A 24,747-nucleotide genomic window follows, 5' to 3' on the forward strand; every position below is an offset into this window, starting at 1 on the left:
CACAGTTTTGTGTCCTGTTAGGTTTGAGAAATTGGACATCACTCCTAAAAGTGCACAGAAGATCAAGCCAGTTCTAGAAAGATGGCTGACAGAAGCAGAAATACGACACCGTGCGGGCATACAGAACCTCACTGAGTTCGTGGGTAGTGAACCTTCAAAGAAACGCAAACGACGCACATCTTTCACACCACAGGCCCTGGAAATCCTTAACGCCCACTTTGAGAAAAACACACACCCCACAGGTCAGGAAATGACAGAGATAGCCGAGCAGCTGAACTACGACCGAGAGGTGGTTAGGGTGTGGTTCTGCAACAAGAGGCAGACTTTAAAAAACACCATCAAGAGACTGCAGCAGAATGACACGGCGGGAAGAGGTTCAGTTGAACAATTATCGGACTCTGCAGTAAACGCTGCTGGAACAGGCTGACCTACAGAAGACTCTTTCAGTGAGTTGTTCCAATGTTTTTATAAATAACACTATGAGGATCGTTTAGAAGGTAATGGCCCAGCAGCAAAAGTAGACATCCCCAGATCACTGCATCTCTTCGGTCTACTAAGCCATATTGTGGTATACAGCCACATGGATGGAGCCATTAGAGTGAATTGCAGTAACATTTAGGAGTAGTACATAAGCTGCTGCATAATTCATTTTGTAGAACCCACAGTCCTTCAGGTCAAATGTCACAGTCAGTTATAGTCTCCCTTCTCCTGTGTCACGTTACTTCGACCTTCTGAACAACTAAGCATCTCTGATACCTATCCAACTGTGCAAGGTTTGCCTTGAGGGGTCCACACCCTGTAAAATGATACATTGGAGGATGTTACAAGTTGCAATCTAGCTTTCCGAGGACTGAACACATTTATCCTGTGAGTTCTGAGATTTGTATCAGCCAGTTTTGATCTTTAGTCTATACCTGGTTTTCTGACCTCAAGCAGACAGCTGTAGCAGGTGCTACAATAGACCTGGGAATCCCGGAGTTGAACAAGAGGTGGGGAGAACAAAATGCAATATGTCTCATTGCTGCACAATGATCATACCAGAAATGTGCATATGTGGAAGTCAGGTGAGAAACTAGGCTCAACTGTGGTTGTCAGGCCTTCATTAAACACACTTCCCAACTGGACTGGCACAAAAGGGTACAGTGAGGGGATGAAGTGCTAGAAATGGCAAAATGCACCAGCTACCATGATGTTAATGACTGCAGGTACTGGAGTGGGTGAGTGTCCTGCTATGGAGAGATGGGAGACTTGTGTTGATCTGTAAATTGGGGACCTATGATATTGATTGGATCCTGGATTTTAATTGATGTACAGGTCAATAAGATTGTTTGAGTAACCTTTGGGCATTGGCTGATGATGTGCTGAAAATAGGGGGGTCTTAATCTGAAAAAAGATGCAACACTCAGTTCATTGTGGACTGTGATTCAATGACCACTGTTTGCTTTGAACTGTTTTTTGAAGAGTGTTCACCAGCTCCTTGAAGAAGCTGTTTATGGGTCTTGCTCCAGCTTCATTCTATTGGAGTGAAGAGGATGAGCAGCTGCACTAAAGGCTCGATGAGGGAACTGCGGGTGCACCAGCAATAGAAAGGAAATGTATATTAACTACAGGCAACCCCCACTCTAATGAGCCTTCATACTAAGGCTCAGCCTCCTTGGCCTTTTATTAGGAGCAGTGTTTCTAGATACACAAAAACCGTCTCACTTGGGTTGTGAGAATTATCTGGTTCTGGCTGTTCTATCTCACTAAGGTGCTAACTCGGAATGCTAGCCTCTGCACTGGTACCTGAAACACATGTATTATGTGGTGGTGCATCTTCAGGACAGGTGATTTCCTCCAAGCAGTCTTCATCCTCTAAGGTTATGTTCTGTCATGGTGATATGCAGCACCTGGAAGATGAAAGAAAGGGTAAACATTTAGTCAGTGAGAAAATGTAAATGTCCATGTGTAGCACCTTACTGGTTGATAAGTCAAAGTGGCTGAACGTGCAGTTGGTTATATAAATTGAAATCAATCACACAGCTCGATGGAACCGCCAACCTTGCCATCAGCAATGCTGAGAATTTAGCTGGGTTCTGCTCTGTCAGGTATGTCCTCATCTGTCAGGCTCACTTCAATTAAAGCTGGAGTTCCCTATATTGGTCTTGGCACTGTCTGGATTACCTTCATTACCTTCACTCTCCTCTTGTAGCAAGGATGTTTGCTTCCTCTGAGTGTAGTGTGGAAAGTAATAGGTAGAATCAAACAACAACAGGAGAGTGGATGTCAGGCAGTTATGGATAGTGGCCTCAAAATGCAAACCAGCCATCACATTTCCCTACATTGAAATAGAGGCTCCACTAAAGAAGGCAGTAAAGCTCTTCAGGGCGACCTAAGGATGGGAAAGTCACCGTGGAAATACAATTCCTTCTTCCAGTGCAAATTGAGAAGGTGTGCTGTGTGTGCCTCAGACTTAATGAGATTGGGTCATTGGCAGCAGTGAGGGGAAGGAGAGAGGGGGACAGTCACCCTTGATGCAGGGTCAAGACTTAGTGTGAATGCAGTAGGCCAGAAAATAGAATGAAAGCAAGTGATGGGTAGACAAGGACATGTGCTGACCTTTCCTGACCTTATCAGGTGATTAAACAAGTTCCTATAGTGGATTCACAAGCTTGAGTTGGAGTAAGCATGTAAATGCAGCAGCCAAACATTTTCACCATGCAGGTTGAAGTCACATTTGCACCTGTATCATGACAAGAAGCTGTATTTAAATTACGTCCAGCTGATTTGCTTCTATGTCGTGCAGTGCTGCAGTCTCGTAGCCCTGTGCCACCATTGCACACCATGTTCCCCAGTTTCAGGTAAAAACTGGGGCCACAGTGTTGTCACGGCTCACTTGAAGAATGGCTATTTGGGTCTGGGAATGTAAGGGAAACTGTACCCAACAAGGAGTTCAAGTTTCCAGGCCAGGGTGGGAGAAAATTACATCAGCCACTTTTATTCCTTGTGTGGGTTTCACTTTGTAATCCTCTCATTTCTCTGCTTTACTGCAGTGAGCAGTGTCCATGAGCAAGCATGACTGAGAAGGATGAAAGTTTACAGGAGATTCATTTTTGGTTACATTGTAATTAATGCAATCAGTTGGAGAAAAGCATCACCTGCGATATTTTGAGATTAGGTTCATAATGTAAAATTAACAACCCTTCAAAAAGTTAGAAATATTCTTTCAAAACCATGACACTGATATCCAAAATATTAGAAGACCCATCACAGCTCTGACAGCGCAAATCACCTTCTTAAAACAATACTAATGTCCGAGTTTGTTCTCTATCAGGATAGGATAACATATGTTCATCTTTCCAAATCTGATTTCCTATCCAAATTCATCCTTTGAATGAGCTTTCCTGAGCTGGGAAGGTAGGTAAGGCAATAACTTCTCCAAATCAACAGGAAATCCATTTATTGTAAGTGCCATGTATTAGCTTATGTCCTCTCTGTTGTGAGATGCTCCACTTAATGGAGAAAAATCACTCTTATTTGGTCAGTCCAAAATAGAAACTCACTTATTAGCAGACAACATGAGAGTTTATGGGATTAAAGTTACAAAGACTGTATGAAATGGCTCGAAGACCATGGCTCGAGAGGTATTATCTGGAGCTACATTTGGAGGACACTGAACAGTGGCTTCCTGGGTCAGGCTCGTGGAATGTTTCACATGCAGTGGAGCAGATCTTGATTTTGTGCAATGGCAGCTCTCCTAATGTTTTATTTCCAATGATGTTAAGTTGCCAATTGGTTATCACCATTTTACACAAAAGCACAAAGCCACAATTACCTACTGTCCTTTTTTATACCATTTTCAGAAATATTACAAATTGGAACTTTTGAGAAGACATTTACCATCTGGACTTCCTATGGCATAATATGTACAGGGTGATGCCATCACACCAACCCTGTATTGCAGGATTGCCTTTTCTCATTTATAATAAACCAAAATACTAAATATGTGACAAAGATGTGATGTGATTGCATTTGAGGAGCAAGTAACTGCATTGGGAAGCCTCCTGGTAGCACCTGAACATCTATTGCAGTAGTAATCTGATATTTATATACTATTTATTTACGTAAAAAAGTTACTATTTACTCTAAATGTAAAGTATTCAACATTAGAATGCTATGGTTTGGATACTCTTGATTAGAATATCTTGCCCCAGGGCCAGGTCAGTATGTAGCCACTATCCTTCCTACCATCGCAGACGAGACACGAGTTGCAGATTTTTATGGATATATGGGTTTAATGAGGCAACATGGTTCATGTTTATGTGCATCGATGGTTAAATTTGTTTCTGAATTTTGTGAACAACTATCCCTCCATCCTCAGCGTATGTGAGTCTTTTACAAATTGAATCTTGGGGTTTGGCCTGATTCCAACAAGTCCACATTCATTGACCATCTTTAGTTGTCCCAAGGGCATGAAGAATTAACCATTCCATCTGAGACTGGAGTCCCAGAATTGTTGTTCTGGCAAGAAACTGAGGTACAGTTTACAGAGTTATTTGGAGACATGGCAATAACAGATAGGAAAAGGTTTGCCTGTCCGTCTAGCCTGCCCCATATAACTGCAAAGTGCTACATGTCTCTATGCAGTCACTCCCTACCCACCTGAAGCTGTATTATTTCCTGGGAGAAACCAATTAAAAACCCCAAACAATTGGGAGAAGGAAGGAAAATTTGTGTTTGACCCCTCTAGACAATCAAACATAGACTAAGAGGTTTCATCACTCCAATTTATACGACTGACTACCTACCTTGTGCACAAGGTGATCATCATTGCAGCCCAAAATTAGTCCAACTTTCTTGGAAAAAGTTGTGAGTCAGCATTCATTGCACCAACTTGTTCCATGGTTTCATTGTTCTCTGGGGCAGAGAGGAACTGCCCAAGGTTCTCCCCAGTTCTGGTCCCACAGTGTTTGGAAGCATTGACCCTGGGCCTCCCTAACCTGACATGTTGAAATAATTGACCCAAATAAACACCAACCAGTTCCTTCATGAATCTATATTCAGCAAACTGCCAGCAAGCAAAAAGCAAGCTAAGCAAGCAGGCAATAGCAAGCAAACAGCAAGCCAAGCAAGCAGCAAAAGCCAGCAGCAGCAACGGCAGTATCCAGTGATAGCAACCAAGCAGCGGGCTGAGAGCATACAGGCGTAGTAGGGACAGCAGGAGGAGCACTAGTCTTCTGAATTGATTTGGAAACTTAAAGCCCAACTGTATTGCCAACTCCCACATCCCCATTGTGTTGCCACCTTTGCTTATGCCCCCAATAATGCCAGCTTAATGGAAAAGCTAGCTATATTGTTGCCACCATATTGCTCTCTCAAGGCAATCAGTATTACTGGAACAGGCTGTTGGAGTCTGCTACAGTCACAGTGGTGCTTTTTGATGTGGTGCTCCAGACACACTTGGTCCATTTTCATCACCTTCTGTCTGAAAGTACTGTCTTTTATTCTGATACACTATATCAAGAGCCCTTCTCCAAGTATGAGCCTAATCAGGGAGTGTTGCCAGCTTATTTCATCACAAGGGCATCAGAGATCAACTGACTCAAATGTCCACAAATATGCATTTACCATAGGATTGTCATCAGGAACAGCAGTTCTATTTATTTTTCTAACACAGGAATTCTCAGACTCATTACCATGCATGGGCTGTTGAAAGATTGGCACAGACCAGGCATCAAGTTTAGGACTGTCTCATTTTGTATTACTGAGCAGATGCTTAGGCAACAACAAACATATTCTGATGCAGTGGCATTGTTGTGCATAAAATAGTTATAAATAAAACACACAAACATAGGATACTTTATCCAATAAACCACACAGTATACCTTTAAGTGATATCCTAAAATCAAGTTCTAAATAAGGAAAATAATGAGTTCCAATCTAATTAATGAGTACAACATTTTGTTTGCACAGTTATTTGCTCCTGCGATATTTTGGACAAATTATATATTTTTTCATGTGATGCTCAATGAAGGTTTCTGAATGCAGTTTAATTTTATTCCCTCCTTTCATGAAATAGCAATAAATGGTCAGCTTTAAATGGGCTGTGAACTGACACACAGGGCCCCTGATGGTCATCTGGGTAAAAGCACTGCACAACATTGATCGAAGCCATTTGGACGCAAAGGTTCTCAGTTGAATCAGCAGTCTGTGTTGAATTAGCTGATCTCAACCAGGCAACAGGAGGACCAAGGAACAGCTGGGTGAAGGACAAGACCAAGACAAAGTAATCTCCTGGTCAAGCTCCAGTAAATTATGTTGGAAATGCACAGATTCAGGTGTTGGACAAGAACAGGATCAGTATGGACTATGATGTTGCTATATTGAATAGTCTCCTACAGTTGTGGCTAGGATTTCCTGATTCTGTCCTTGCCAACCCACAATTTTCTGCCATTCACTTGAAGAGGTGGGAAACTGCAATTTGGCAAACTCAGAAACTGAAAGCCTGATACATCTGTGCATGTGTATTTGGGCAAATTCCCATCCCACCAAGAAGTGAGAAAATTTAGGCAAAAAAAAACTTCTTGAGGAAGACAAATGCCTCGGAGTGATTGTAACATCACTTCTTGCTCAATGTAGGAATATCAAGGTGTAACTACAGGTTTGAAACTGTTTCCTCCTATCTGAAATTTACCTACCCTATGGTGTGAAATTCCTGAAGTGATTCTACACTGCTTATTTTAGGATAATAATAATGGAGATATTTTATAATTTTAATAAATGCAGTAGTTAAAATAAAGTTAAGATTAGACCAAGCCTCTGTTACTATGGTGGCAGGAAGGAGGTACAAGATTTTAATACAAAATTGCTGAAGGACATTCAACTTAATGCTATGGCAGAGCTACAGAATCTTTTCTTGGATGCAAATAGTTTTCAGACATATTTATAGATATATTTGATGAGTTATAAGTCAGTTTAGGCTTTTTCAGGGTTTATTGCTGTAAGTATTTCCAAAGTAAATCAACTGAAGGATTTGGGGTAAAAAAGACAGTTGTATTGATATAGCACTTTTCAAAACCACCAGACATTTTCAAGTCTGGGTGCCACAGTGGTTAGCACTGCTGCCTCACATCACCTGAGACCCAGGTTGGATCCCAGCCTTGGGTGACCTTTGTGTGGGTTTTGCCTGTATAGGTTTTCTCCCACAGTCCAAAGATGTGCAAGTAATGGATTGGCCATGCTAAATTTCCCATAATGTCCAGGGATGTGCAGGCTAGGTGGTTCAGCCATGGGACATACAGGATGGGAGGGTTTGTGTGGACCTGATGGGCCAAATGGCCTGCTTCTACACTATAGGGATTCAATGGATAAGCTCTTTGCAGCTAATGACGCCGTGAAGGTTTTAACTAGTGCAGATTCTAATTATTCTGTCATGTCAATGAATGGTCGCAGTCTGTCAACAAAAGTGTGGGAGGGCTGGAGATTGTACTCAACCCACCATGAAGGGGATTGTAGATGCTGTACCAATCTACTTGTTACAAAGGCACCAGGGGTAGCAGTCAGCATGTCATCAGAGGGAAGTAGAGGTTAGAAAGTAGGTTGTGTCCCTGCACAACCTATGATGAGAGTATCGTGGAAGGAATGTAATCAGTATGTCAGAAGGTTGGCTTTGGCTGTTATGAGGTAAGATTACCTGAGATGTAGAACGAACTGCTGACTTCCAATCATCTGTTTTACACAATCGGACAAAGTTAGGATCAACAGATCAGTTCCGCTATGATGCCTTCCAATTCATTGTATTCAAGGCCCACACACTTTGGACAAGGCACCAGAGGGAGTGGCTATAGTTCAGGCCTCCAGATGGACTACTGCAAGTTCACTTTGATTTGAAATGCCCAGAGAAAAACATCACTGGGGATATAAGAGGTGTGGTGGGTGTGATGTGAAACAAAAACTGTGCGTGCAGTTGTCTTTTCCCACTAAGCAATTCATGCATATATTAGCTGATTGGGAAAATGTGGTCAGCAACTTAATAAAGGGAGCATAACGTTCTGAGTTGTGTATAATAGGAAAAGACTGAGAAAGATAACATGAGGAAATGAGAACTGTCACATAAAGCCGATTAAGAATATAATTTCCTTAAATAATAGGATGGCGAAGACAGTAAAAGTTTCTTATTGTTGGTTTCAAATGGGCACCTATTCATGCTCATGAGATGTCATTGCTAGAGGTGGCATAAGCTATCAGTAGCAAAGCTATGAGTGAACATATGCATTCATTACTAATGAACTATATTTATTAGTTACATTTCATATGCCTATTCTATTTATATTGCAAGTGCAAAAGAATTTTTATTGAAATAGAAATTTGTTTTCGTATTCTTTCATTTGTGTTTTGGAATGATTTGACAAAATCTGGTAGACTTCTGTTCTGATTTTAAAGAAAACAGAAATGTTGCTGTAAATCCTCACTCATAGCCTCGACTTTTGAAGGGGAGTGAAACAACAATTCAGATTGACTTACTTTGGGCAGAGTCCTGAATTTATGAGGTGAACTACTGTAACAAGTATTGGGAGCTAACAAACGATAAATTGTGGATATGGTGATTGTGGTGGGATATGATCATTTCTAGATACAGGAACAACCTGATTGGCTTTTTCTAACCCTATACAAAAAATATGGAACAAAATATTGATTCTGTCAATTACCTGGATGAATGATATATATCATAATCTTTGTCTGTTTATTCCAAAAATCCCTGAAAAAGCAGATAAAGAAATCTGTGCATCTATGTCCATATGCATGTACAAAGACATGTAACATGGCAAACACAGTGGAGTTTCTTCACATGTTGTAAACTCCATGATTTTAACATTTTTTTTCCTTTTTTTGTTGTTGAAGCTAATTAGTTCCTTAAAAACATTTTGATTTCCTTTCATTGGTTGTGGAAGATTGCTGAAATAATTAAAATACATGATATGCAGTGAAACCTGTCTTTATTAGTGGAAAGAATGCCACAGCTTTCTCAGATATGCTGCAGAAGAACTACACTTATATTTTCAGTAATATCGAACTGAACCTTTATAAAGTATTGATTTTGCTAAGGGAAACCTCTTTCGAACAGGAAGCGTGCAGCCACAGAGCATCAGTTTTCACAGAGGCCAACACTCCAGAGATAAACAATGTAACTCTAACTTGTTGCAAATCCCATCCTGTAAACTACAGGGTGTTTTTTTTAAGAGCTGTGAAACTGTCTGCATCCAAGCCCAAATGGCATGAACCTCTGACGGTAATTTCCTTCCAAACTCTAGATAATCATATTTCACTCTGGCCATATTAACCTAACTGAATGCAATCTCTAATGTGTTGAAATCACAGAGCAATGAAATTTTGTAAAATGAGATTTTTTTTTAAAAAACCTGCTGCTCAGTACTCTGAACAACTCAAATAAAGCAATGCAGTCATCAGCGTTCAGTTCATCAGTATTGAAAGTGGCATATTTGATTTGCTACAACATCATACTCCATTTTTGTATTTACTAAAAATTGTAAGTAGTTTAAAATATACTCGAAATAAGATTAAATGGATGATTATTTTTTAAAAATGACTCCCTGACATGAAAGGGTGCAATAAGTACATGATCTCTTTACGACTAAATGTATTGTCTTTTTTCTTTGTTGCTGAGTTTAAATTCTAAAGATTGTAATTAATAGTCAAAGAAATCAGTAACAGAAAAATTCCCCAGGTCTGCAAGCAATATATAATTGTGAATAATGGTCTGCTACTAATAATTTGTGGATAGAAGCTGAAAGAAGAATAATAAAGCATTATTTTAACAGTACAGAACTAAACATTTGTGTTGTGTTAACTTATTGCATTGAACTAGATTGCTCATTTGATAAACTCCCATTTACCTTGATAATTTGTGGGTTAGAACATAGAACATGACAGCGCAGTACAGACCCTTTGGCCCTCGATGTTGCGCCGACCTGTGAAACCAACCTAAAGCCCATCTAAACTACACTATTCCATTTTCATCCATATGTTTATCCAATGACTATTTAAATGCCCTTAATGTTGGCGAGTCCACTACTGTTGCAGGCAGGGCATTCCACACCCTTACTACTCCCTGAGTAGAGAACCTACCTCTGACATCTGTCCTATATCTATCACCCCTCCAAGGAACAAGGCTCTCACTGTCCACCCTATCTAATCCTCTGATCATCTTCTATGCCTCTATTAAGTCACCTTAAGTCACCTAACGAAAACAGCCTCCAGTCCCTCAGCCTTTCCTCGTAAGACCTTCCCTCCACACCAGGCAACATCCTGATAAATCTCCTCTGAACCCTTTCCAATGTTTACACATCCTTCCTATAATGCGGTGACCAGAACTGTATGCAGTACTCCAAGTGTGGCCGCACCAGAGTTTTGTACAGCTGCAACATGGTTCTGAAACTCAATCCCTCTTCCAATAAAAGCTAACATACCTTACAACCCGATCAATCTGGGTGGGCAACTTTCAGGGATCTATGAACATGGACACCGAGATCTCTCTGCTCATCCACACGACCAAGAATCTTACCATTAGCCCAGTACTCCGCATTCCTGTTGCTCCTTCCAAAGTGAATCACCTCACACTTTTCCACATTAAACTTCATTTGCCACCTCTCACCCCAGCTCTGCAGCTTATCTATGTCCCTCTGTAACCTGCAACATCCTTCAGCACTGTCCACAACTCCACCAACCTTAGTGTCATCCGCAAATTTACTAACCCATCCTTCTACGCCCTCATCCAGGTAATTTATAAAAATGACAAACAGCAGTGGCCCCAAAACAGATCCTGCAGTTCACCACTATTAACTGAACTCCAAGATGAACATTTTGCATCAACCACCACCCTCTGTCTTCTTTCAGCTAGCCAATTTCTGATCTAAACCACTAAACCACTCAATCCCATGCCTCCATATTTCCTGCAATAGCCTACCATGGGAAATACTATCAAACATTTACTGAAATCCATATACACCACATCAACTGCTTTGTTATCATCCACCTGTTGGTCACCATCTCAAAGAATTCAATAAGGTTTGTGAGGCACCACCTACCCTTCACAAAACCGTGTTGACTATCCCTAATCAAATTATTCCTTTCTAGATGATTATAAATCCTATTTCTTATAATCCTTTCAAAACTTTGCCCACAACTGAAGTAAGGCTCACCGGTCTATAATTACCAGGATAGTGTCTACTCCCCTTCTTGAATAAGGGGACATTTGCAGACTTCTGGCACCAGTCCTATAGACAATAATGACATGAAGATCAAAGTCAAAGGCTCTGCAATCTCCTCCCCAGCTTCCCAGAGAGTCCTAGGATAAATCCCATCTGGCCCAAGAAACTTATCTATTTCCACACTTTCCAGAATTACTAACAACTCCTCCTTGTGAACCTCAATCCCGTCTAGTCAAATAGCCTGTATCTCAGTATTCTCCTCAACAACATTGTCTTTTCCCTGTGTGAGTACTGATGAAAAATATTCATTTAGCGCCTCCTATCTCTTTGGACTCCACACACAACTTCCCCTACTGTCCTTGACTGGTCCTAATCTTATCCTAGTCATTCTTTTATTCCTGACATACCTATAAAAAGCTTTAGGATTTTCCTTGATTCTACCTGCCAAAGACTTCTCATGTCCCCTCCTGGCTCTTAGCTCTCTCTTTAGGTCCTTCTTGGCTGACTTGTAACTCTCAAGCGCCCTAACTGAGCCTTCGCGTCTCCTCTTTACATAAGCCTCCTTCTTCCTCTTGACGAGATTCAACTTCTTTAGTAAACCACGGTTCCCTCACTCGATCACTTCCTCCCTGCCTGACAGGTACATACTTATCAAAAACATGTATTAGCTGTTCCTTGAATAAGCTCCACATTTCAATTGTGCCCATCCCCTGCAGCTTCCTTCTCCATCCTATCCATCCTAAGTCTTGCCTAATAGCATCATGATTTCCTACCCCCACAGCTATAACTCTTGCCCTGTGCAATATACCTATCCCTTTCCATCGCTAAAGTAAACGTAACTGAGTTGTAGTCGCTACCACCAAAGTGCTCACCTACCTCCAATTCTAACACCTGACCAGGTTCATTACCAGTACCAAATCCAGTGTGGCCTCACCTCTTGTTGGCCTATCTACTACTGTGTCAGGAAACCCTCCTGCACACATTGGACAAAAACTGACCCATCTAAAGCATTTGAACTATGTCTTTCTAATAGAGGGAGGACAATCGGTTAAATATAGTTTGAAAGTTACCACTCTGCTAGTTCTTTCTACAACAAATACAAACTGATAGAAGTTACATTAATGTCATGAACAAGCATTCAAAAATATTCCACATAACTACTGTGCGTGCAAATCACTTTCAACTAAGTACGAAAACAATGTTACCAGTGAACTTAAAATATTCAATTCTTCCATATTGCTCACTCTTGCTCTCATTTTCTGTTGTTCACTAAATTACTACCGGGCTAAGGCAAACTTGATTACATAACTGTCTGAATGTTTGAAATGAGAAAAGTTATCAAGCACATCTAAGCTACATTACTTTGTCAATGACACAGCGTGGTTCTCTTAAATTCTCATTCCAACCTGCACAACTTGCTTTCAAAACTGTTTTTTCTGAGGGAGCGTAAGATATGTTTATCTGATAAACCGGTATCTTTCCCTTTTGAGAACTTCTGTCAAGAACCAGCTTGGTAGATGTGAAGTGACTGATCAAACTACCCAACATTAAGCGAAACACAATGTATTTAAACACAATTGTTAAAATACAACACAAGAAAGAGGAATTTAGAATAACTTAACCACTGGAAAACTTAACTGAATAATAGATACAGTACCTATTACTAATTAACTGTTCCAATATAGGAACATTCCATTAACACATCCCTTGGCAAAAAAGGTAAATTCAGACAAGGATTCTTACACTCTGTTCCCTAAACCAGGAAGAAACAACAAGAGAGTTTTCAGAGGAAAGCAGCAGCTAGGAATCATTCACTGAAGCTTCCAATTCTTCTGGGAACCCAAATAGCTTCTGACTGCTACAGCTAAAAAAAGACTAGAAACGCTGGTCTGTGAGAGCTGGCCACTCCCCTTCTATTGTTTTAACTGTTTAAAAAAAAACTAAGTTATTTACTTCAGCCTTTTCAGTAGCCAGTTCAGTACCCCTGACTTGACAACCTTTTATCTCTCCACAACAGCAGCTTGGAATGGTTGTATATCTGGTTTTCACTTTCTCTAGAAAAGCAGCTGGATTATGCTTGATTTCTCTCCATGTATTCCCCTCTGTTTCTTCTTGCTGAAGATTGAATAGAACACTGAAATCACTATTTCCTTTGCAAAGCACTGTACCCAAAATACAAGTTTAACAGCTCTATACAAGCACCAAATTCAAAAGTAAATCCAATTATTAATGTGGCAAATCCCAGTATATATTCCCCTTTTGATCCCTCTTTCAGGTCATAAAGCATTTACTGGCTGAACTGCCAGTCAATCTTCTGTTCCCCTATCACTCCAATACTGCTCTGCAACCAGCTATCTCTGGGTAAACCCCTTACCATTCAGCAGTCCTGCACAGAATTTGAATCTGGAATAAATGCAGTGAATCTCCTGTATTGATACCAGATGGTTACCAGGTTCATTTGACTGTAGAATGTTTATCTGAAAATGTACAGAAATAATTTCCAACTATCCAATTAAAACAGGGTCTCAGTGAATAATCGCACTAAGGAGTCCTGCGCTGAATTAATCTAGTGCAAGGTTGTACTCAGTAGCAGAGTGGAGCCAGTTACCACTGATGCTGAGGCTAGGGATACCATCATTTTAAAAACTTGTCCCAAGAAGCTTAAAAAACTCTCCAGTATTACCTTTCAACACTTCACATGCTCTGCATAAAATAAAATGTGTTGCAATCTAATGTTAAACTGTCATTGTCAAATATTTGTAAATGCAAAGTATATGTTACCATAGTCAGAGCTGATAGCAGCACACATCACATTCCCTTTGAGAACTCCAGACTCCAAAGATTCAAATTCAAATAGAGTCATACAGCATGGGAACAGACCCTTTGACCCAACTCATCCATGCCGACCATGTTCCCAAACTAAACTAGTTCCACTTGCCTGCATTTGGCCCATATCCCTCCAAACCTTTCCTATCCAGGTACCTGGCCAAATGTCTTTTAAATATTGTACCTGCACCTGCACCTCCAATTTCCTCTAGCAGTTCATTCCACATATGCACTACCTTCTGTATGAAAATGTTTCTCCAAGATCTCTTTCAAATTTTTCCCCTCTCACCTTAAAATTATGCCTTCTAGTTTTGAAGTCCCCCACCCTAGGGAAAAGACCTTTGCTGTTCACCTTATCTATGTCCCTCATGATTTTATAAACCTCAATAAGGTCACCCCTCAACCTCCGACACTCCAGTGAAAAAACTCCCAGCCTATCCAGCCTCTCCTTATGACTCAAACCCTCCAGTTCTGGTAACATTCTTGTAAATCTTTTTCTCACCCTCTCCATTTTAATAACATCCTTCCAATAGCAGGGTGACCCGAACTGTACACAGCACTCCAAAATATCTGCCATTTCTTGGCCCAGTTGATCAACATCCCATTTCACTCTTCGATAACTATCTTCATTGTCCACTATACCACCAATTTTGGTCATTGAAAGCAACCATAAAAACGTGCTAGATTTGAATAACACATTTGAAAATAACTTTGTTGTATGTTCGACAGAAAAATAGTGCTGCCAACAGTTTATTTGTTTGAAAGGTGCTTGGCTCCTTCCTCCAACTTTTTGGGTCCCAATGGGAGCCACGATGTGGAGTTGCCAATGGTGGACTGGGGTGGACAAAGTCAGAAATCACATGACAGCAAGTTGTAGTCCAACAGGTTTATTTGAAATCACATGCTTTCGGGGCACTGCAGCAACTCAGGAACTCCCATTGTCGGTTCAGCATCCCATTAAGAATTGGATTTGCTGCTGATCGCAATTCTAAGCTCCAAATGGGGGATAACATTGTCTTCTTCAAAACCAGAACACAAGGCTGCCACTCTAATTTTCTGCCATATATTTGGGGCAGGAACCTCTGCTGCTCCTTTCCAGGTGTGGGTTACCTATCCCAATGTTTCAAACAAGCTCACCCCGTAATTAGAAAAGGGACAGATGGCGCTGTCAGCTGATACTAGTAGTCACTCTGCTATAATTCCAAAACCAGACTGGAGCTCCAATAATGTTTTTCACCTACTTTGAGGGCGACATGAAGGCAGGAACACATTAAGCATGCCTCTATGAATTTGAACAGCACTAAAACTCTGGTGCCTGTTTTCTAACTTGCATCAAGTCCCATTCTCTCATTATCACTACCCATACTCAGTCACATTGGCTCCCAGTCCAGGTGATGCCTAGATGTTATCATTCCCATCCTTGCCCTCAAAAAGCACCATCTCTCCTCCCTATTCTTGGAACCTCCTCCAGCTCCATGACCCTCCAGGACCACTTAGACGCCTTGAATTCTAGCCTCTTGTGTATTAACAATGTCCATCACTTCACCATTGGGGGCTATGCCTTCAGCTGCTCAGAGCCTAACCTCTGGAACTCCCTATACCCCACCGCCATCACCTCCTTTTTTAAGATACTCTTAAGACCTACCTTCTTGAATTATCTTTGGTCATCTCAAGTGACTTGGCATCAAATTTTATTTGACAAGACTGCTGTGAGACACCATTGACCACATGAACTGCTTTATAACTATAAGTTGTTATTGGAGGAGATCTCCACAGGCATTGCTCATTTGCTGTCCAAGATCGATACTGGGTGGGATTTTACACAGGTTTGAGCAGCAGATGCTATGGCATGATGTTTGCCATAATCCGATGAGAAGTCTCATAGAGGTTTATAAACTCATGAGAAGGTAAATAGCAAAGGTCTTTTCCCGAAAGTGGGGGAGGTCAAAACTAGGGGACATCTTTTTATGGTGAAAGGAAAAAGATTTCAAAAAGAGAGTAGTTTGTGTGTGAAATGAATTTCCAGAGGAAGTGGCGCATGCAGGTACAGTCACAACGTTTGAAAGACATTTGGATAAGTACATGAATATGAAATGTTTGGAAGGATATGGGCCAAATGCAGGTGGGGGGGACTAGTTTAGTTTGGATACATGGTTGGCATTGACTAGGCGTACAGAAGGGTCTATTTCCATGTGTATACTATGACTCTATAAGTCCAGTGAGGCCTATAGAGTCATAGAGATGTACAGCACGGAAACAGATCCTTCTAATCCAACCCGTCCATGCCAACCAGATATCCCAACCCAATCTAGTCCCACCTGCCAGCACCCGGCCCATATCCCTCCAAACATTTCCCAGTCATATACCCATCCAGATGCCTTTTAAATGTTGCAATTGTACCAGCCTCCACCACTTCCTCTGGCAGCTCATTCCATACTTGTACCACCCTCTGCATGAAAAAGTTGCCCCTTATGTCTCTTTTATATCTTTCCCCTCTCATCCTAAACCTCTGCCCTCTAGTTCTGGACTCCCTGACCCCAGGGAAAAGACTTTGTCTCTTTACCCTATTCATGCCCCTCATGATTTTATAAACCTCTATAAGGTCACCCCTCAGCCTCCGACACTCCAGGGAAAACAGCCCCAAACCTGTTCAGCCTCTCCCTATAGCTCAAATCCTCCAACCCTGGCAACATCCTTGTAAATCTTTTCTGAACCCTTTCAAGTTTCACAACATCTTTCTGATAGGAAGGAGACCAGAATTTCTCAACATTAAAAACATTTCGCTCCATCTTTAATGCTTTTGCCAAGATTCTCACTAGGCAGCAGTGAGTTGAGAATAGATGGGGATTAAAGCTTGTTGAATGCTATATTAATGCCACAACTCACCTCATTAATAATCACCTGGGACACTTTGCACTCAGGCACAGGCACCCAGCTCACGGATTGGACCAGGTTGCATCTCCGTAATTTTCACTCACTCTCTAAGGTCTTACTCACCTAGTGCCTACCAGCATGTTTGCACAATCCTTGTCAAGCCTTGCCTTGCCATGCAGTACCAATTACACGGTTAAGAGGGCAAAACATCCTGCTGTATGATAGGGTGCTATATCAATTTCACATGTACACAGCTGATACAGTAAACACACTCAATGTGCATCAAGCAAGTAACAATGACTCAAACTCTAAGGGGAGCAGTCCTCTGCAAAATCCATGCATCAATCAGGGGGTCCTGGTGAAGAAAGGCAAAGGCAGCCTCCAATACCAATGCAAGCATTTGGCAGCAGCTAGCTCAGTCATGGAATCCGTGCGTCGAGAGAGTCGGTCACAGTCAGTCTGATTGCTTAAAAGCAATATCCAGGGGTGGGTGGATGTGTGTGTGGTGGGAGGGGTACTAATGTGGTCAGGAAACTTACAGCCATCGGCGATACTTCTCATCCTGAGCTGTCATAGACAGACAAACAACAAGAAGGAAGGTCAAGACAGTGCAATCTCTATAAATATATCACAAACATACAGCGCACCATCACCTGTGCCACAAAGTGACCTCAATATGTTTTCTTCATCCTCTGCCTGCCACAATGTTTGTGTACTCCTTGGTTCTGTGAGATTAGAGGGGGTACCAAGTGACAGGAACAGCCTCAACAACAGGGAGCTGTAAGAAGGACAGGCAGAGGGGGTAACCAGGGACAGGAGCATCCTGAACAACAGGGAGCAGGAGGAGGGTCAGGCAGAGGGGGGACCTAGGGACAGGAACAACAGGGGGCAGGAGGAGGGTCAGGCAGAAGGGGTATCCAGGAACAGCCTGAAAAACAGGGAGCAGTAGGAGGGTCAGGCAGAGGGCATACCCAGGGACAGGAGCAGCCTGAACAACAGGGAGCAGTAGGAGGGTCAGGCAGAAGGAGTATCCAGGAACAGCCTGAAAAACAGGGAGCAGTAGGAGGTTCAGGCAGAGGGGGTACCCAGGGACAGGAACAGCAACAGCCTGAACAACAGGGGGCGTTAGGAGGGTCAGGCAGAGGGGGTACTCAGGGACAGGTACAGCCTGAACAACAGGGAGCAGTAGGAGGGTCAGGCAGATGGGGTACCCAGGGACAGGAACAGCAACAGCCTGAACAACAGGGGGCGGTAGGAGGGTCAGGCAGAGGGGCTATCCAGGAACTGGAACAGCCTGAACAACAGAGAGCAGTAGGAGGGTCAGGCAAAGGGGGTACCCAGGGACAGGAACAGCAACAGCCTGAACAACAGGGAGCAGTAGGAGTGTCAGGCAGAGGGGGTATCCAGGGACAGGAGCAGCCTGAACAACAGGGAGCAGTAGGAGTGTCAGGCAGATGGGGTATCCAGGGACAGGAACAGTCTGAACAACAGGGGGCAGTAGGTGGGTTAGACAGAGGGGTTACCCGGGGCCAGGAACAGCCTGAACAACAGGGGGCATTACGAGGGACAGGCAGAGAGGGTGCCTAGGGACAAGAACAGCCTGAACAACAGGGAGCAATAGGAGGGTCAGGCAGAGGGGGTACCCACGGACAGGAACAGCCTGAACAACAGGGGGCAGGAGGAGGGTCAGGCTGAGGGGGTAACAAGAAGCAGCCTGAACAACATGGAGCAGTACGAGTGTCAGGCAGATGGGGTATCCAGGGACAGGAACAGACTGAACAACAGGGAGAAGTGGAGGGTCAGGTAAAGGGGGTACCCAGGGACAGGAACAGCAACAGCCTGAACAACAGGGAGCAGGAGGAGGGTCACGCAGAGGGGGTACCCAAGGACAGGGAGAGGAGCATCCTGAACAACAGGGAGCAGGAGGAGGGTCAGGCAGAAGGGGGACCTAGGGACAGGAACAGTCTGAAGAACAGGGGGCAGTGGGAGGGTCAGGCAGAGGGGGTATCTAGGAACAGCCTGAACAACAGGGAGCAGTAGAATGGTCAGGCTGAGGGGGTATCCAGGAACAGGAACAGCCTGAACATCAGGGAGCTGTAGGAGGGTCAGGCTGAGGGGGTACCCAGGGACAGGGACAGTCTGAACAACAGGTAGCAATAGGAGGGTCAGGCAGAAGGGGTACCCAGGGACAGGAGCAGCCTGAACAACAGGGAGCAGTAGGAGGGTCAGGCAGAGGGGGTACCCAGGGACAGGAACAGCAACAGCCTGAGCAACAGGGAGCAGGAAGAGGGTCAGGCAGAGGGGGTACCCACGGACAGGAACAGCAACAGCCTGAACAACAGGGAGCAGTAGGATTGTCAGGCAGATGGGGTATCCAGGGACAGGAACAGTCTGAACAACAGGGGGCAGTAGGTGGGTTAGACAGAGGGGTTACCCGGGGACAAGAACAGCCTGACCAACAGGGAGCAATAGGAGGGTCAGGCAGAGGGGGTACCCAGGGACAGGAACAGCCTGAAATACAGGGAGCTGTAGGAGGGTCAGGCAGAGGGGGTACCCAGGGACTGGGACAGTCTGAACAACAGGGAGCAGCAGTCGGAGGGTCAGGCAAAGGGGGTACCCAGGGACTGGGACAGTCTGAACAACAGGGAGCAGTGGGAGGGTCAGGCAGAAGGGGTACGCAGGAACAGCCTGAACAACAGGGAGCAGTAGGAGGGTCAGGCAGAGGGGGTACCCAGGGACAGCCTGAACAACAGGGGGCAGTAGGAGGGTCAGGCAAAGGGTGTACCCAAGGACAGGAACAGTCTGAAGAACAGGGGGCAGTGGGAGGGTCAGGCTGAGGGGGTATCCAGGAACAGGAACTGCCTGAACAACAGGGAGCTGTAGGAGGGGCAGGCTGAGGGGGTACCCAGGGACTGGGACAGTCTGAACAACAGGTAGCAGTAGGAGGGTCAGGCAGAAGGGGTACCCAGGGACATGAACAGCAACAGCCTGAACAACAGGGAGCAGGAAGAGGGTCAGGCAGAGGGGGTATCCAGTGACAGGAGCAGCCTGAACAACAGGGAACAGTAGGAGGGTCAGCCAAAGGGGGTATCCAGGAACAGCCTGAACAACAGAGAGCATTAGGAGGGTCAGGCAGAGGGGTTACCCAGGGACTGGGACAACCTGAACAACAGGGAGCAGTGGGAGGGTCAGGCATAGGGGGTACGTAGGAACAGGAACAGCCTGAACAAAAGGGGGCAGTGGGAGGGTCAGGCAGAGGGGGTACGTAGGAACAGGAACAGCCTGAACAACAGGGAGCAGTGGGAGGGTCAGGCAGAGGGGGTACGCAGGAACAGCCTGAACAACAGGGGGCAGTAGGAGGGTCAGGCAAAGGGTGTACCCAGGGACAGGAACAGTCTGAAGAACAGGGGGCAGTAGGAGGGTCAGGCAGATGGGGTATCTCGGAACAGCCTGAACAACAGGGAGCAGGAGAAGGGTCAGGCTGAGGGGGTATCCAGGAACAGGAACAGACTGAACAACAGGGAGCTGTAGGAGGGTCAGGCTGAGGGGATACCCAGGGACAGGGACAGTCTGAACAACAGGGAGCAGTCGGAGGGTCAGGCAGAGGGGGTACCCAGGGACAGGAAAAGCAACAGCCTGAACAACAGGGAGCAGTGGGAGGGTCAGGCAGAGGGGGTACCCAGGGACAGGAACAACCTGAACAACAGGGAGCAGTAGGAGGGTCAGGCAGAGGGTGTACGCAGGAACAGGAACAGCCTGAACAACAGGGAGCAGTAGGAGGGTCAGGCAAAGGGTGTACCCAGGGACAGGAACAGTCTGAAGAACAGGGGGCAGTAGGAGGGTCAGGCAGAGGGGGTACCCAGGGACAGGGACAGTCTGAACAACAGGTAGCAGTAGGAGGGTCAGGCAGAAGGGGTACCCAGGGACAGGAGCAGCCTGAACAACAGGGAGCAGTAGGAGAGTCAGGCAGAGGGGGTACCCAGGGACAGGAACAGCAACAGCCTGAACAACAGTGAGCGGTAGGAGGGTCAGGCAGAGGGGGTATCCAGGAACTGGAACAGCCTGAACAACAGGGAGCAGCAGTAGGAGGGTCAGGCAGAAGGGGTCCCAGGGACACGAACAGCCTGAACAACAGAGAGCAGTAGGATTGTCAGGCAGATGGGGTATCCAGGGACAGGAACAGTCTGAACAACAGGGGGCAGTAGGTGGGTTAGACAGAGGGGTTACCCGGGGACAAGAACAGCCTGAACAACAGGGAGCAATAGGAGGGTCAGGCAGAGGGGGTACCCAGGGACAGGAACAGCCTGAAATACAGGGAGCTGTAGGAGGGTCAGGCAGAGGGGGTACCCAGGGACTGGGACAGTCTGAACAACAGGTAGCAGTAGGAGGGTCAGGCAGAAGGGGTACGCAGGAACAGGAACAGCCTGAACAACAGGGAGCAGCAGTCGGAGGGTCAGGCAAAGGGGGTACCCAGGGACTGGGACAGTCTGAACAACAGGGAGCAGTGGGAGGGTCAGGCAGAAGGGGTACGCAGGAACAGCCTGAACAACAGGGAGCAGTAGGAGGGTCAGGCAGAGGGGGTACCCAGGGACAGCCTGAACAACAGGGGGCAGTAGGAGGGTCAGGCAAAGGGTGTACCCAAGGACAGGAACAGTCTGAAGAACAGGGGGCAGTGGGAGGGTCAGGCTGAGGGGGTATCCAGGAACAGGAACTGCCTGAACAACAGGGAGCTGTAGGAGGGGCAGGCTGAGGGGGTACCCAGGGACTGGGACAGTCTGAACAACAGGTAGCAGTAGGAGGGTCAGGCAGAAGGGGTACCCAGGGACATGAACAGCAACAGCCTGAACAACAGGGAGCAGGAAGAGGGTCAGGCAGAGGGGGTATCCAGTGACAGGAGCAGCCTGAACAACAGGGAACAGTAGGAGGGTCAGCCAAAGGGGGTATCCAGGAACAGCCTGAACAACAGAGAGCATTAGGAGGGTCAGGCAGAGGGGTTACCCAGGGACTGGGACAACCTGAACAACAGGGAGCAGTGGGAGGGTCAGGCAGAGGGGGTACGTAGGAACAGGAACAGCCTGAACAAAAGGGGGCAGTGGGAGGGTCAGGCAGAGGGGGTACGTAGGAACAGGAACAGCCTGAACAACAGGGAGCAGTGGGAGGGTCAGGCAGAGGGGGTACGCAGGAACAGGAACAGCCTGAACAACAGGGAGCAGTGGGAGGGTCAGGCAGAGGGGGTACGCAGGAACAGCCTGAACAACAGGGGGCAGTAGGAGGGTCAGGCAAAGGGTGTACCCAGGGACAGGAACAGTCTGAAGAACAGGGGGCAGTAGGAGGGTCAGGCAGAGGGGGTATCCAGGAACAGGAACAGCCTGAACAACAGGGAGCAGGAGAAGGGTCAGGCTGAGGGGATACCCAGGGACAGGGACAGTCTGAACAACAGGGAGCAGTCGGAGGGTCAGGCAGAGGGGGTACCCAGGGACAGGAAAAGCAACAGCCTGAACAACAGGGAGCAGTGGGAGGGTCAGGCAGAGGGGGTACCCAGGGACAGGAACAACCTGAACAACAGGGAGCAGTAGGAGGGTCAGGCAGAGGGTGTACGCAGGAACAGGAACAGCCTGAACAACAGGGAGCAGTAGGAGGGTCAGGCAAAGGGTGTACCCAGGGACAGGAACAGTCTGAAGAACAGGGGGCAGTAGGAGGGTCAGGCAGAGGGGGTACCCAGGGACAGGGACAGTCTGAACAACAGGTAGCAGTAGGAGGGTCAGGCAGAAGGGGTACCCAGGGACAGGAGCAGCCTGAACAACAGGGAGCAGTTGGAGGGTCAGGCAGAGGGGGTACCCAGGGACAGGAACAGCAACAGCCTGAACAACAGGGAGCAGTGGGAGGGTCAGGCAGAGGGGGTATCCATGGACAGGCACAGCCTGAACAACAGGGAGCAGCAGGAGTGTCAGGCAGATGGGGTATCCAGGGACAGGAACATCCTGAACAACAGGGGGCAATACGAGGGACAGGCAGAGGGGGTACTCATGGACAGGAACAGCCTGAACAACAGAGAGCAGTAGGCGGGTCAGGCTGAGGGGGTATCCAGGAACAGCCTGAACAACAGGGAGCTGTAGGAGGGTCAGGCTGAGGGGGTACCCAGGGACAGGGACAGTCTGAACAACAGGTAGCAGTAGGAGGGTCAGGCAGAAGGGGTATCCAGGAACAGGAACAGACTGAACAACAGGGGCAGTAGGAGGGTCAGGCAGAGGGGGCACCCAGGGACAGGAGCAGCCTGAACAACAGGGAGCAATAGGAGGTTCAGGCAGAGGGGGTACCCAGGGACAGGAACAGCAACAGCCTGAACAACAGGGGGCAGTAGGAGGGTCAGGCAGCGGGGGTACTCAGGGACAGGTACAGCCTGAACAACAGGGAGCAGTAGGAGAGTCAGGCAGAGGGGGTACCCAGGGACAGGAACAGCAACAGCCTGAACAACAGTGAGCGGTAGGAGGGTCAGGCAGAGGGGGTATCCAGGAACTGGAACAGCCTGAACAACAGGGAGCAGCAGTAGGAGGGTCAGGCAGAAGGGGTCCCAGGGACACGAACAGCCTGAACAACAGAGAGCAGGAGGAGGGTCAGGCAGAGTGGGTACCCAGGGACAGGAACAGCAACAGCCTGAACAACAGGGAGCAGGAAGAGGGTCAGGCAGAGGGGGTACCCACGGACAGGAACAGTCTGAACAACAGGGGGCAGTAGGAGTGTTAGGCAGATGGGGTATCCAGGGACAGGAACAGTCTGAACAACAGGGGGCAGTAGGTGGGTTAGACAGAGGGGTTACCCGGGGCCAGGAACAGCCTGAACAACAGGGAGCAATAGGAGGGTCAGGCAGAGGGTGTACCGATGGACAGGAACAGCCTGAACAACAGGGGGCAGGAGGAGGGTCAGGCAGAGGGGCTAACAAGGAACAGCCTGAACAACATGGAGCAATAGGATTGTCAGGCAGATGGGGTATCCAGGGACAGGAGCAGCCTGAACAACAGGGAGCAGTGGAGGGTCAGGTTAAGGGGGTACCCAGGGACAGGAACAGTCTGAACCACAGGGGGCATTAGGTGGGTTAGACAGAGGGGTTACCCACGGACAGTAACAGCCTGAACAACAGAGAGCAGTAGGTGGGTCAGGCAGAGGGGGTACCCAGGGACAGTAACAACCTGAACAACAGGGAGCAGTAGGAGGGTCAGGCAGAGGGGGTACTCAGGGACAGGTACAGCCTGAACAACAGGGAGCAGTAGGAGGGTCAGGCAAAGGGGGTACCCAGAGACAGGAACAGCAACAGCCTGTACAACAGGGGGCGGTAGGAGGGTCAGGCAGAGGGGGTATCCAGGAACTGGAACAGCCTGAACAACAGGGAGCAGCAGTAGGAGGGTCAGGCAGAAGGGGTCCCAGGGACACGAACAGCCTGAACAACAGAGAGCAGGAGGAGGGTCAGGCAGAGGGGGTACCCACGGACAGGAACAGCAACAGCCTGAACAACAGGGAGCAGTAGGAGGGTCAGGCAGAGGGGGTACCCACGGACAGGAACAGCAACAGCCTGAACAACAGGGAGCAGTAGGAGGGTCAGGCAGAGGGGGTACCCACGGACAGGAACAGCAACAGCCTGAACAACAGGGAGCAGTAGGAGGGTCAGGCAGAGGGGGTACCCACGGACAGGAACAGCAACAGCCTGAACAACAGGGAGCAGTAGGAGGGTCAGGCAGATGGGGTATCCAGGAACAGCCTGAACAACAGGGGGCAGTAGGAGGGTCAGGTAGAGGGGGTATCCATGGACAGGCACAGCCTGAACAACAGGGAGCAGTAGGAGTGT

At 46.5% G+C, this 24,747-nt stretch overlaps 1 protein-coding gene across 4 annotated transcripts in view; it reads left to right on the top strand.

Annotated features, from left to right (window-relative positions):
* pou6f1 (POU class 6 homeobox 1) overlaps positions 1–9,810 on the top strand; it is a 131,552-nt gene extending 121,742 nt beyond the window's left edge. For 2 of the 4 annotated variants that reach the window (XM_072567305.1, XM_072567303.1), the window contains one exon: positions 22–9,810. In XM_072567305.1, coding sequence (XP_072423406.1) covers positions 22–427 — 406 coding nt within the window. In that variant the 3' untranslated portion in view covers positions 428–9,810. The remainder of the gene's footprint in view (positions 1–21) is intronic. The other 2 variants (XM_072567304.1, XM_072567307.1) reach the window with 2 other exon arrangements.
* The last annotated feature ends 14,937 nt before the right edge of the window (positions 9,811–24,747 follow it).

Source organism: Chiloscyllium punctatum, chromosome X (assembly GCF_047496795.1).
Source record: "Chiloscyllium punctatum isolate Juve2018m chromosome X, sChiPun1.3, whole genome shotgun sequence".
NCBI lineage: Eukaryota > Metazoa > Chordata > Chondrichthyes > Orectolobiformes > Hemiscylliidae > Chiloscyllium > Chiloscyllium punctatum.